Source organism: Lissotriton helveticus, chromosome 4_1 (genome assembly GCF_964261635.1).
Source record: "Lissotriton helveticus chromosome 4_1, aLisHel1.1, whole genome shotgun sequence".
NCBI classification, from domain to species: Eukaryota; Metazoa; Chordata; class Amphibia; order Caudata; family Salamandridae; genus Lissotriton; species Lissotriton helveticus.
In genome coordinates, this window is record NC_136063.1 from 1519644933 (window position 1) to 1519659960 (window position 15028).

General features: G+C 42.7%; 1 protein-coding gene across 1 annotated transcript in view; it reads right to left on the reverse strand.

The window, feature by feature from the left end:
- LOC144827580 (aromatic-L-amino-acid decarboxylase-like) overlaps positions 1 to 15028 on the reverse strand; it is a 1238931-nt gene that overhangs the window by 84754 nt on the left and 1139149 nt on the right. The window contains exon 12 of the mRNA XM_078685836.1: positions 4068 to 4166. Coding sequence (XP_078541962.1) covers positions 4068 to 4166 — 99 coding nt within the window. The remainder of the gene's footprint in view (positions 1 to 4067; positions 4167 to 15028) is intronic.

Consider the following 15028-nt stretch of genomic DNA (forward strand, 5'->3'; position numbering starts at 1 on the left):
TCTCTTGCTCCGCTTTTTCTCTCAGTTTTCACTCGTTTTTCCCTCATTTCTATCTCTTTCCTCCGTTTTCACTCATTTTTCCCTCATTTCAATCTCCCCCTTTCACTCTCCTTCTGTGTCTTTCCTCCACTTTTCTTGCACTTTTTCTGATCTATTCCACTCTTTCCTCTTTTTTTTTGCCCCTTTTCTGCCCGTTTTTTACCCGCTGCTGCTGCCTCTGCGACCCCACCCCCCTGCACGACCGGCCCATTTCAGTTCCCCTCCCCGCTCCCAGCTGTATAGCCCTCCCTGACCCCTACCTAATGGCGGCCACTGTGCAGCGGATGCGCGCTGCTGGCGCGCCAAAGGCAAGCCCGTCTGTGCCCATTCGTGACCAGCGCCAGGAACCATAGACTTCCGCACTGCCAACGCTACGACCCATTGGTACTACACGCACTCAACCCAGGCCGCAACAACAACTGCAAGCTAGCGTCACCTGCCGACACCCACAGACCCTTCAGCTGTCACTGCTGCACACCTACAGCACCGCAAGGAACACAGTCCCAGCACAACCCGCCCACAAGAACACAACCAAGCCGTATAACCTCTAATGCATCCTCCTCAACGTCCGATCCTTCCATAAGCACGCCACCAAATTCTGGGACCTCGTCGACAGCACCCCCCCTGACGTAGTGTTCTTGACCAAAACCACCGCCGGACAGGACATCGCCATCGCCGTTCCCCAAGGATACAAGATCTACATGAAGGAACGCCCCATCTGCCCTGGAGGAAGAATCACCACAAATCCACCCTCCGCCTGAGCACACTCCCCAACGAGACCACAGACCTGATGGCACACCTTCACTTCAAGATACTGGCCAGCCCTACCACCACCCTCTGAGGAACTCTCATATACCGACCACCTGGACCCCGCGGACCTTTCACCAAATCCAACTCGGATATCCTCTCCCTGCATGCCATCGCATCCACCTACTACACCCTGCTGGGAGACCTCAACTTCCATCTCGACAACCAACTGGACCCCAACACCACATCCCTCCTGGACAACCTCCAAAACATTGGGCTCTGCCAGATCGTGACCAAACCCAAGCACTCGGCTGGACACACCATTGACCCCCTCTTCACAACAGGAAACTCCATCACCTTCAGCCACACCACCGAACTCCCATGAATTGATTATCAATGCTTCCACTTCACCTTCAGAACACCGACTATCCACAGACACTAGCACCTGCTCCCATGAAGAAACTGGACCAGAATCACCAACGACCAGCTCACCTCCTCACTTAGCAACTCCACCCCTACCATTGTGGAAAACGACGATCCCAACACCGCAGCGCGAACCCTGCACAGACAGATCTCCAACAGTGCCAACACCATAGCCCCCCTCAAGAAAAACAACAACACCCATGCCAAGAAAGCCAGATGGTTTAGCACCGAACTTTGAGAGTCCAGATGCACTTGCCGTAAAATCCACAGAAGTCCACAACTTCAGAGCCGCCACCAACGCCCACCAACAAAACATCGAAAAAAAAAAAGCAATTGAATACAGAATATCCACACACACGCGCACAACAGCAAAGAACTCTTCAACATCATCAAGGAGTTTGCCCCACCCACCAGCAAGTCTACTGACATACCTCCCTCACAAGACCTCTGCAACAAACTCAGCACCTTTTTCTACCACAAAATCAAGAGCATCTACAACAACTTCGACAAAGACAACCAATACATTGAACGCTCAAAAACCAACCCCGACACCCTGAAGCCAGTGACTGACAAATGGACAGCCCTCACCACTGAAGACACACTGAAGACAATGAAGTCAATCCACTCAGGGGCCCCCACAGATACCTGCCCCCACCACATCTTCAACTGAGCCACCGGAACCATCGCAGCCATGCTCTGCCACACCATCAACCACTCCCTGGCAACTGCCTCATTCCCTGATGACTGGAAACATGCCAAGGTCAACCCCCTCCTGAAGAAGCCCTTGGCAGACCCCACCAACCTCAGAAACTACAGGCCAATCTTCCTGCTTCCGTTCGAAGCGAAAGTCATCGAGAAAGCCATCAACAGCCAACCTGCCACATTCATCAAAGAGCACAACATTCTCGACTCCTCCCAATCCGGCTTCAGAAAAAAACACAGTACGGAAACCGCCCTTCTCGACATAACAGACAATATCCGCACCCTACTGGACAAAGGAGAATCAGTAGGCCTCATCCTCCTCAACCTCTCAGCGGAGTTCAACACAATCTCTCACCGCACCCTAATATGCAGACTCCACCATGCAGGGATCCAGGACAAGGCCCTCGAATGGATCCGCTCCTTCCTCTCTGGCAAAACACAGCGGCTCTCTCTCCCTTTTCTCTCTGACTCTAACCCAAACACCTGCGGAGTCCTCCAGGGGTCCCCCCTCAACCCTACGCTCTTCAACGTCTACATTGCTCCGCTCGCCCCATCATCAGAACCTACGGACTCAATATTGTGTCATACGCAGAGGACACCCAACTCATCCGTTCCCTATCCAATGAACCCAACACTGCCAGACACAACTTTCAAGAAGGCATGGAAGCCGTCGCCAATGGATGAACAAGAGCTGCCTACAACTAAACACCAACAAAACAGAAGTACTCATCATGGGTCCAAACCCCGGATCCTGGAACGACACCTGGTGGCCCCCTGCCCTCGGAAGACTGCCCATCCCCACGGACCACACACGCCACCTGGGAATCATCCTGAACTCCGAGCTCAAAATGGACTGCCAGATCAACTCCGTCTCGTCCTCCTGCTTCTACACCCTCTGCTCCTATGTAAGACCTTCAAATGGATCCCCCTTGAACACAGAAAGACCATCACTCATGCCGTGGTCACCAGCAGACTCGACTACAGCAACGCACTCTATGCCAGAATAAACAAAAACCTCACCTGCAAGCTAAAGAACATCCAGAACACCGCCGCAAGATTGGTCCCCAACCTGCCAAGACACTGCCACATCTCCCAGCACCTGCGCACTCTCCACTGGCTCCCCATCGAGGCTAAACTCACCTTCAAGATGCTCACCCACGCACACAAGGCACTCCATGACACCGGACCAGAATACCTGACCAGCTGACTCAAATTCCACGCACCCCAAAGGACCCTACAATCAGCCCTGCTCTCCTACGCCATGGTCCCCCGCACTACCCCTGCACTAGAAAGACCAGATCGGGAGGTCGCTTCTTCTCCTTTCTCATGGCCAGAGCCTTGAATGCCTTTCCAGTCCAACTCAGACAGACAACATTGCTCCCCATCTGCGCAAGAAACCTCAAAACCTGGCACTTCGACAGACCCCCTCCTTGATGGACTGGAACCTTGCACCGCCCCCACCCCTAGCGCCTTGAGACCCTTACGGTTGAGTGGTCATGCTCAACAAATGCCTGATTGATTGATTGACTGTCCAGCAAGACCTATAAATCCACGTAACTTAATGCCTGCCCTGCTTCCTTTTGTGCTGCTACTAGCGAAAAACATGATAAATTAGCTAATTATCTAAGATAATTAAATCACATTAAAATATCATGCCTATGCCTCTGAAAGTTCAAGTTCGGGCAGTTGGATAACTAAACAAAATGTTCACTCCTGGAGGTGGAGTCAACACCCCTCTCCTGGTGATTTTCCCAAAATTGTCTGGCGACAGATGCACTGCCAAGCCAGACCATAAAAACCCCTTGCTAAATGTAAACTTGTCTGGCACAATATAATCCCACGAATTTCATATTTATTCAAATAAACCTAAACAGTTTTAGAAATATTCATAGAACATAACATACGCAATTTTATATACAAGAAAAGTGGGACTCGTAGAATCTTCATTGCCATACATAGTTTACTTAAGACAGCCCACTAATAGTGACATTTTATTTCACCATTAAGGCATGACATTGTGGCCTCTGTTGATCCAATATATATCTTTTAAGTTCTTTGAGTGCTGGAGACAAATGAGGAGCACTAACAAACCACATTCTTTCATTGCTCTGCTGAGAGAGCAAAACAAATAATTGCCAATAATGAAATGTATTTACCTTACGTATGAATTCCTGTAATCCTTTCACACCATACAGCCTGAACACAAACCACAATTTCAGGGAACGGAACCTGCTGCCCATGGGGATCTGCCAATGCTGCAAAATAACATTATTGAGCTTTGAGTCAATACAAATGGCTGGTTTTAGAGAGATGATATTTTCAGATGCAAATAACAATTTCTTAGTTTATGCAAAGGCCAGTGCTGCAAAATAATCTCACAGATCATTTGTACAGACATTCCAATGGCCGCATTTGATGATGTTATATGATGTTATAGTTTCAGATATAAAAAATGTTTTAGTTTTACATTGCACAGTGATGCGTATTGTTTCTATTGATACAATGACATGATCAATTTGGCACACATCTCAGAAAGGATGGTGCAGCGCTGGGAGGTGGTAGCCATGGTTACTGCTCGTTGTTACTGACCTCTCATGTCAGACAGAACAACTTTCCCTAAAACATCTGCTAAACTGGCAGTTAAAATCTGCTTATGGGGCATGCAGTTGGATGTTCATCCATCTGAATAGACTTTGCTTGCAATGGGACATCCCCTACAGAAATTATAAACACCACCTTTCCATCAGTAGCCTGTTTTCCAATTAAAATGCCGACTCCACACCCATAACAGTAAAGCATGTTTCATTATTCTTTGAGATGTGCCGAAGGAGCACTGGCAGCCTTCTGAGATCCAGTTCCAATTGTCAAAGATGTTGCTATGAGTAGGTTTGACTTACCTAGTTATCGCTATCCTCTGGATTCCTCCATGGATTTTAACATTCACCATGTGCTCATTCCAGCTGTGAATGTACCACAATCAGTAAGTTTTAGTTCAGATTGAATTGAGAACTTATGTTTGAATTTTTCCAAGGCTCAGCTGTATCAATCAATGTAAATTTGAAATATGAATCAGTAATCACAAGAGAATTCCAGTTTTCACACACCTATGTCTGAGGTTCAAAATGACAGACTGTTGCCTTTCTATTGACTTTTTCTGCATTTCACAGTCCCTCATGCTGATTGTCAATTAGTCATAAGGAATACTTTGACACTAAAATATGGAGTGCTACGCCAACAAATAATAACAGAGCCCATTGAGGTAGGGTAATTGCAGACCTAATTCTCACAAATAAAGAAAAATATAAGCGAGCATTTATGCATTGGTGGAATGCCCACTGAATTGGTAGAGGCTCTCGCTTCCACCCACAAGTGGGGAAGCACCTGCCATAATTAGAGCCCTCTCCCATGATGTTGGGGATGATTTTGATAAATGTTCTCCCTCAGTTGCAGTGTGAGCATTTTCTTTAAATCATTCATCCCTGCTGCCCACCCTGCTTGGCACTCAGTTGGTATTTCATTATTGTTTTGCATAAATAAGCCCCAAACACAGAGGTTTATTTCCTCAAAACACAATGCACAGAATGAGTTGTCCCTGAATGTGCGGGATACTATTTATGTTTCCTGCCTGAGATCACCAGCCAAGGCAATGTGATACCAGGAGGAAATGTATGCCTTGGACCTCCTTATCTAAGGTAGGGCTTTCAAAGCCTTGATCCAGTGGCTTTGTGGCAGATGGGCACCCAAGTCATAGGTTTATGATGACAGACTATGGTGTGGGTCCTGCTCCGCCAAGACCAGAATAAGTCCCTTACAGTATTCCAGGCAGTAGGGTGGTTGTATGAGAAAAACAAATTTGTAGAATTCCAATTGAGAAAAACTGTTTAACCTAAAATGCTTAATAGAATGTTTATGATAAATGGCTTGACAATTTGCTAGCAACCAATTCAAGCAATATCTTTCATTTTGCACTTCCATTTGACACAGTTTTTTTAAAGGCTTACACATTTTCCCTTTTCCTTTTTGACCCCGTCCCCTCCCTTCCACTGCACTGTTGTTCTCAATTATGCTCTTGACCTACTTGGGAGCATATTCTTCAATACTTAGATACTTTTTTTAACCTCCCTTTTTACTACTGCTCCTTTTTGCTCATTCAGTTTATCTCCCCTTCCTCCATTCTGCCTTTTTTCTATATTTACTCAAGGCATTTATGGGGGCAGTGGAGTGGACAGTCTAAAGTCATATTTCCTATTACTTCCTATTCACCCTTATATTTTTCTCTTCAGTGTCTCCAAATTTATTGCCACAATGTATATGTTTCTCTTTTCAGTATACAAATGGTGACCCATTTTCCAGTACATATCTTGGCATTTTTCCCTCCATCCACACTCTTCTGCCAACCTCTTTCCATACCTCGTTCATATCCCTGCTCCTTCCTTTTCCTTATCTAATTTCCTTTTACCATTGTCCAAATTCTACCTTTGTGTTTTTGTGTGTTTTAAGGTTTATTGTTTGAAATTGAAAACTGATTACTACAGCTCGAATTTATGATAAAACAGGAGTAGTCAGACATTCCTTAAACATTTGTATAGATTTTAAAAAGGTTAACATTTGTTAAAATAATTTATTTTTTAAGCAGGAATGTGTGGATAAACAATTGTAAAACAGCAGTAGTCAGACATTCCTTAAACATTTGTAGAGATTTTAAAAAGGTTAACATTTGTTAAAATAATTTCTTTTTTAAGCAGGAATGTTTGGATAAACAATTGTAATAGAGACCGGGGAAACTTTAACACAATGAGGTTAACAAAATAATATTTAATTCTTTTTAATGTTTTACGTTTTTGAAAAAAATATATATATTTCTACAAAATTTTGAACTGTCTAATTAGTATTTTGTGACTAGCAAATGGCTTTAATCATTTCTACCTAAACTATCTGCAGGTACTTTCCATCCTATGTCTAAGTTAGAGACTGGTCAGATTGTGATATTTGGCTGTGGAAGTGCCAGACTATATTTATTTCTTTTGTATCATTTATTGGTTTTGACACAACACAAAAAATATCTTATATTCAAAATATAAGAATTCAATGAAATGGGTATTGAGTTTTAAGCAAGTGTTGAACTGCCAGTTAAAAAATTCTAAGCTATTGTATTATACTTAGTACCAAAAGCAAGGTGGTGAAGACAAAAAAAGTGTGCACTATTGTCATTGTTCAGTACTTTTCTTCAAAGTTTCCAAAGAGGACGCTCAACTCTCCGTAGCCCACTGCTCCTGGCTACAATCCTCAAAATGAAATCATAAAAATGGAAAGGAACGTCTTATAGTAATGTCCATATCAACAATGTATTATCGTATTTCTTCAGAAAACAGTCAGCAGGCCAAGTTCCAATAAAAAAATCCAATTTGTATTACAAAATTGTTGCAGAAGGCTGGGGGTCACGTAACTAGTTACTCAATTTATACTGTTGGACTCATAAAAAGTTTACAAATATTGTCCTAAATTATAATTGCTGGTCAAATAACAGAAATGCTTAAATTTTGAAAGAGTACTTTCAAACAGTACGTACGAGTGTTACAAAGTCGAACCTTCTAGTTTTATAAGTTCTAACATATTGGTTGCACTTCAAAAGGTGATTGTAGTTGAACACCAGGTTATCATTGTTATGATTGGCTTTGTTGGTTAAATTGCTTAACAATTTCTTTCAGATATATTTCAAATGTGTCAAATTATGTAACAGTTAATTTTATAAGTTTTAGAACTGTTAGTTAACAAGTTCTAAAAGATTTCCGATACAGTCAAAAGTTAGACTTTTTACTGTAATAGTATTATACCTCCAATTTATTTTGAAAATATTTGGCTATAGTTTAAACCATTTGTTCATTTTTTCTAAAAAATTACAAATGTAATCAGCATGGTGCTACATGTTAACATGTTTTCAAATATTTTGTGGATTTTTTAACGAGCTGAAAATAGATAAACATTTATTTATGGAGTTTTAAAAAGTTATAATAGTTTGTTTAGAACATTTGCATGCATTAAAATCAGTCGACAAAAAGTAAAAAATATATGCAAAAGCAATGGGCATGGGGAATTGTTAACTCTCTCTCTAGGAGTCTGTCAACTTCAGGGGTCTTCCATTACACCAACATGACCATATCATCTCTCTACCCCAAAGTGGTGCTTGCCTTTAAGTGCTAGAACCGAAGATAGAATAGTAAATGTGTCCTGGTGAAAGTAATATGATGGCCCAATGTATCCAATAATCATACTGTGTTAGATTACATTGACCACATTGGTTAGTCCAAATGGTGTTATGTGTGCTAACTTCCTGTTAGTTTAGTATTGCCCTTAATTACATAATGATTTTTACTTGCATGATTTGCACTAAGGTGTTCAGTGTGAGGTCTTTTAAAGTCAAAGTATTTTTATAATAAATCAATATTGTGCAAATTAAACTAAGGAAGTTAAGCATAGACTTAATTTTATTTAAAAAGAAATGTGTTTTAGAGGATAAAAAAACACATAAAGAGTGATTAAGTACCAATAAAACTGAAAGCAAAATACTTCACATGCTTCATTAAAGTTTTGAGTGGAGTACTGACCTTTATCGAAATCACAATGAATTCCAAAAGCTTACCTGTAAATATACAACAGTAATCGATTGTCCACCATTTTAAGCGTATGTTTGTATTATGACATCTACCAAATGTTGATTCAGTAATTACGATTGCAATGTGCTTTTTTGTCCGCCTCCAAAAATGTTATTGTTAATCGTCTCTTTGTAGTGGAATCATGAAGAGATGGTTGCCTTTAATTTAATCACATCTCCTAACTATGCCAACATGCTTGGAATATCCTAGCTGGAACGACAAAACCCATACATCAGTTAGGAGATGGGTTGCCTCTCTTTCCTCTGTGTTCTATATAGACAATTGTTTCTTGAGTGGGAGCTATTGGGCCCCAGTGACCCAAGAACTTTCTGAAGTGCAGTCTCATTCCACTATAGTCCAGACTATGCCCATTCCTATGACTTATCATGAGTTTCTTGATGACTTTCAGAAGCCTACTTCTGCGTGTCTCTCTCTCCTCGTAGGGCTTTGCACTGTGCCATTCAGACCAAACCTGGAGCCTTAATTCCATATGGTAGGATATATTTTCTTTCCCATCTTGAGAAACTGGTTCTGCAGGAATATCTGGATGAAAACCTTCAGAATGGCCAAATTGTCTGGTCAACATCCCCTGGTGTAGAGCCTCTCTTCTTTGTCCTAAAGACGTTTTAGTGCTAAGACCTGTTATTGATTACCATGGATAGAATAGGTTCACCATTAAGGAGCATTACCCACTTTCACTCATCAAAGACATCCCTGAGTCCGATCAGTGTGCAACATATTTCACAAAGTTAGATCTCCATTGAGCTTACTATCTGCTCTGGATAAAGAAGGGTGATGGGTGGATGACGGCATTTTGGACTTCCTTTGGGCACCATGAATATCAAGAATATTGGGCTTCCCAATGCTCCAGAGGTTTTCCAGAGAATAATGGGAAATTCTCTGGTGTCCTGAAGCAATTAATTGTGGTGTATCTAGACAACATCACAATCTTTTCTGCTTCCTTTTTTGAACATCAAAACCATCTTTGTTCCATTTTTCTTTGTCTCAGGGAAAACCACTAATTGACCACCACTAAGCTGAGAAGCGTGAATTTGAAAGACCAGACGTTGAGTATGGGAAGAATGGCCTGCCTGGTAGAGGTTTATCTATGGACCCTGTTCAGATCTCTGCAATCCTGGACTGGAGACCCAGAGTTTTTACAGTTGTGCTGTCCCAACGCGAGTAGCTATATATCTGCCACTTTAAAAAAGAAGAACTTAACTAAAAGATTTTCTCGAACCCCTAAAGCACAACAGGCCTTTGTCAATCTCAAGAAGGCTTTCATCCAATCTCATATTCTCAGATACCAACCTCTGCCCAGACAATTCATATTCACTTCAATGCAATTTGATGCTTTAAATTTTGTGGTTGGAGCAGTGCTACTTCAGCTCCAATAAGAGGACAACACAGAGTATCCCATTTTTTTTAAATCTCTTCCATGTCCTGAATTCATGTAAGCAGCTGTATTCAGTTCTGGAACACGACCTCTTGTCCCTCAGGCATGCTTGCCTAGGGTGGCAACATCTTTTAATGAAAGCAGTCAAACGTTTTGGGGTTTGGGCAGAACTTTGAAACCTCCAGTTTCTGCAGAGCATGTAATGTTTGAGCATGATTTCTATGTTACTCACATCCCTGGTGCACTAAACATTCTTGCAGATACCTTGTCTGACAGGATATTTTGGTTGAGGAAGGATTCTGGGACACCTGTCCCTTTGCTTCCTGACAAAGTTGTCTGTTTGACTCAGACCTTTTTACATAATGTGAGAGACGTTCAGGTTGAGATAGCTTTGGAAGACTTTGATCTTCGGCAGAGTGAAGTTCCCTTGGCCTGCCACCTGAAGCAATATTTCTTGTAGCAGGAGATATTGATCCCTAATAAAGTCCTTCAAAACGAGTTTCTGGGAATGTGTCAGGCAGTCCACAATAAGACTTTTGGTTTTCTCTAGACTTTGCCTGTCCCACCTCATTCACTGGACACGCTTTCCACTCACTTTATTGGTGACTTATCCCTTTTAGCACGAAACTTTGTAATCATGGCCACAATAGACCTCTTTTCTTAAATTGCTAATTTTCCTTGTTCTGGAGGTTTCCATCTGCCACCATGATATCAAGGAAATTTCCAGCTTATATATTCCACTTTCATAGGGTGCCTGACACCATAATCTCTAACAAAAAGACTCTCAGTACATTTCTAGGTCCTGGTGCTAAATTTGCTCTACCCGGGGTAGTCATCAAGCCCTGTTTTTTGGTTACCATCCCCAATCCAATCGACAACATTTTTGCCAGAATTTACAAGATTCCAAAACTGTTATGAAAGCTAAAACTGATACATTAGGAAAACCAGCCCGAAACTTTAGGGTGGGAGAGAAGGTTTGGCTGTCTTTCCAGTTGCTTGCCAACTCGAACTTTGCAAGTCCAGTTTTGTCCCCAATTTTTTGGTCCCTTTGGAATAACCAAAAACAAATCAATCCTGTTACTTTTAGGCTTTGTTTTCTATAAGAAGATTTTTGTAACTGACCCTTTGTGTCTGCTTTCTTCTCCCCCAACTGTTTTGGTGGATGGAGACCCAGAATATGAAATTAGCAAGAGCTGTGATTTCTGAATTTCCATAGTTCACTTGCATACTTTTGTTCACTGAAGGGGCATTTTTGCTAGTGAGCATTCTTGGGCTCTTGCCTCTCTCCATAGCCCCAGATAGGTCTGTTAACTTTTTCTGCCTTTCCTAAAAAAAACCTGAGGCCTGGGAAGGACTATACAGTTGCAGTTACAAACTCTCTGTGGCCCGTTCAATCTTGCATGGTTCCATGGTTCCTGGGGCTCAGAAGACCAAGCTGTTTTTCACTCACCTGGGACTGCCTTTCACTTTCTCCTAGGCTAGTAGCTGTTGCTTCATGCTCCTACCAATCGGCATGCCACCTGTCTGAAAGTTTGCAGGTGATTTTTAAGCACCTAGTTCACTTCAGGTTTCCATTATCTTTTTTCCCCTCATGGCAGTTTCTTTCTTGTGCATGTCTGATTTTCACAATCCTTTATGATTCCTGCCATGTGGTGTTTTGATGTTGTGTTCTTTTCCTCTTCCTTTTTTATATAAAGTCTTCAGTTTGGCTGGGGGTGCATTGCAGCAAATCTGTGTTCCTTAGCTTGTTTCCTTGTTCCCTCCTCTTGATGATCCTGATTCTTTTTCCTGAAGAATTCCACTCTTGGACTCCAGGTTCTTGTTTTTTTTCTATCAATTGAAGCCTTCATCCAGTAAGGAGTTTTATAACTTTGTATTGTATCTCATGAGGAGATGGCAGCTTCCCAAGAGTACTTGCGTATCGCATTGTACACTGTGTGGTAACATTGTGGCTTCTGGAAACAGTCACCCATACCTCTTGTGGCAAAAACCCAGGCCTTGGATTATGGGTATATATCCAAATCTGAACAGTCCCAATGTTCCATGAGTAATGTAATGAGGAAAAATTAATAGAACTTGTAATTCCAGGTCAGATGCATCCAGTTTCCCTGATGTTTGACTAGTCTTTGAGTACGTTTAGCAGCCAAAGATGGTACACAATTGATCAGCTTGGAATCTCAGAATTCCAGAGAGGCCAATATCTTGTGTAAACATCTTGATAAGAATTACAGCAGATTTTGTAATGGGAGCCATGGTGTGTGAAACGACATCAGAGCAATATTCATGAATGTATTATGTATTGCTTTCTAGGGCTGCTATAATATCTAATCAATGGAGCTCTGCTTACTGTCAGGGATTGGCTATGTCAACCTGATAGTCACTCTGAAGATGACAGTGCACAAAGAAGCCTGGTGCAAGACTCTGCAGGTACCCTGGGTTTCTGATGTGCATCCAAGGAGAAATAATGTGGGGCTGGATGTTTTCCACTGGCCTGGCTTGCTACTACTTGGCTAGTACACTACTAGTAAGTGTGCAGAAAGGGATAATTCCTTCTTAAGGTACTGTGAGGACCCTGCTACTATGCAGCGCTATAGCTCATAGACCACCTACCCATCCATCAATCCAGCCAGCATGAGAAGTGCCTGCTAGTCCAAGGGCTGCACAGATTGCCTACTGAGACTTTCTGATGGGTACATGCATGAGAAGGAACCTTGCTGTTGGGCTTTCTCCTCATGGTCTGGCTGCTATAAGAAGTGGATCTTGTCTTGGGCATGTTTCTTTTATTCTGGACATAAATCTCGGAAGTTAAAAATATGGGGAAAAAATTAGGACTTGGAAAAAACAGAAGACAGACACCTTGTAAACTGGTACAGGTAAGTTGAAGTGTTTTGTACAGTTTTACTTCTGGGATTATGGTTAAAGATGGAGATGGGCTTTGGGTTACATTTATTGTTTGGGTATGTGCTATATTAAGAGTCATTGAAGCTTTAGGTTTCTTGTAAGGGTAAGAGCAAGAGTTAGGGTAAGGGGTTAGTAAAGGGTTAATGATGGGGTATAAAATAGGGTGTGGGATAGTGATAGGGATTGGGTTGCAGCAAGTGTAGGAATAGGTGGAGAGTGAGTGGAAGCAAAATGGGAAGTGTTACTGTGAGGGACAGTTGTGGAGGTGGGTATTTCAAGGTCTCCTCTGCTTTGAAGAAAAAAAGAGGAAAAAGGAAATCTGAGCTGCATCTCAGATTTTCAAAATATAATGGATCAAGAGCTTTTGAAACATAACACTAGCAACAGATGTCCAATTTTATGACTCCAAAGATGAAACCTCCAACATTAATACCAAAATGATTTTTTCAAAAAGCTTAACATGGAATTATTGTCTTCTCTCATGTTGATTTCCTGCTCAGAGCTTTTTCCAACTATCCTATCATTAATTTATCATTGCAATTTGTAGCCCCAAGGTGTAGGATCCATTAAATTATGGACACCATAGGGAACTTTCTTATTCTCAAAACCTATTTTTCGGCACCCTTAGTTTGCATATTGACTAGTGTGGGAAATTGCCCCTTTTCTAAGGTCAGTCCCACACTTTTTTCACTCAATGCTGATGATAATGACTGAAAGTGCACTGTAGCCTGCTAACCAGGCCTCAGTGTTCTCTCCCTAATTATGATGTATGTGAATTGGCAACCCTAATTGGCAAGGACTTTAACCACCTTATAAGTCCCTGGTAAGGGCAACCAGGGGTACCCAGGGCATGACAGTTAAAGGGGTCACCAGGGCTTGAAGCTTCGATTGTGCCACCCTGAGTGACCCAAGTAAACAGATGACAGCAGTCTTGCCATTTAAAACAAAATGAGCAGTGCAAACTGCTCAAACTCGACTGTGCCCCACCATGAGTGACAAGGTCACAGCGCTATTTTTAATATATGTTAGTCACCCCTAAGCTAGGCCTTCTGAGCACAGGAGGCAAGGTGCATTATATTTAAGGTATGGACATATAAGTGTAAGCTTATATGTTCTTATAGTAGCCTCTTTCTATTAAGGGCTACTAAAAGTGTTCAGGGGCCATAGGTTAACATGGGCTGGCACCCAGGTACCTCAAGGTTGCCAGCTTTATTTTGATCCCACTGAAAAGTGTCATGTTTGGTATCAAACAACTTGTCTCATCAAATCTGACTTTATCACAGAGTCAGATTTAATGTGGCATGCTCCCAAGGTGGCAAACTTAGTGGTTGTGAACCTTATTGCCCCAGCCTTCCCTGTGCCCTGGCTGACAGCCTGCAGCTGCTGCCATCAAGACAGGATTTGGACCCCAAGACAGGAGATGTGAACACTCCCAGGAGTCAGAAACAAAGGCCTAAATTGGAAGCAGGGACACTTTCCTTCCTGAAAGGATGGCTAGTGAAGCGGAACATCAAGGGAATGAGCTTCAAAGCTTACACTGCCTCTGATATGCACCCAGGCTGCCCCCAAAGGAGAAAAGAGCCACCCTCCTGCCCCCAGGCACATTTACTCCAGGGCAGGTGGAAACATTAGGTAGTGAGGAGGTGCACATCCACAGAGGCTAGCCACCCCCCTAGGGTGCGCTACCTGGTTTGTACAGCTAAGGATGGTTTCTGCCATTTTTAAAAGTGACATAAGAGAAGGTTCTGGGTTGCAAAGGTGACCCTCCCCCCCCCCGAGTTGGGGCAAATTAGTCTCTGGGGCTAGTAGCCCATTAGCTACATGCACCCACAACCTTAACACCCTTAATCTAGGATTCATGGGGCACCCCTGGCACTAGAACCTTAAATCTGGTTCCCCAGGAAAGAGGAACCCCTCTGAGAGCCAAAGGTAACCCCAGAATTCATATGGACTAGAGGTACTAAACCCCTGCAGCACCCAGGTAAAGCACACTCCTGGGACCAAAGAATCACTGGCCATTGGGGCCGCCGAGGGATCGCTCAAAAGTAAATGGTCTAGTGCATTGTGGGAAACATAGTTCTGACCTCTAGCAAGTTTCAGGTGGCTACCATATTCCCCCAGACTCCAGTACATCAAAATAACCCAAGACTGAGCTTGCCACTGCCAA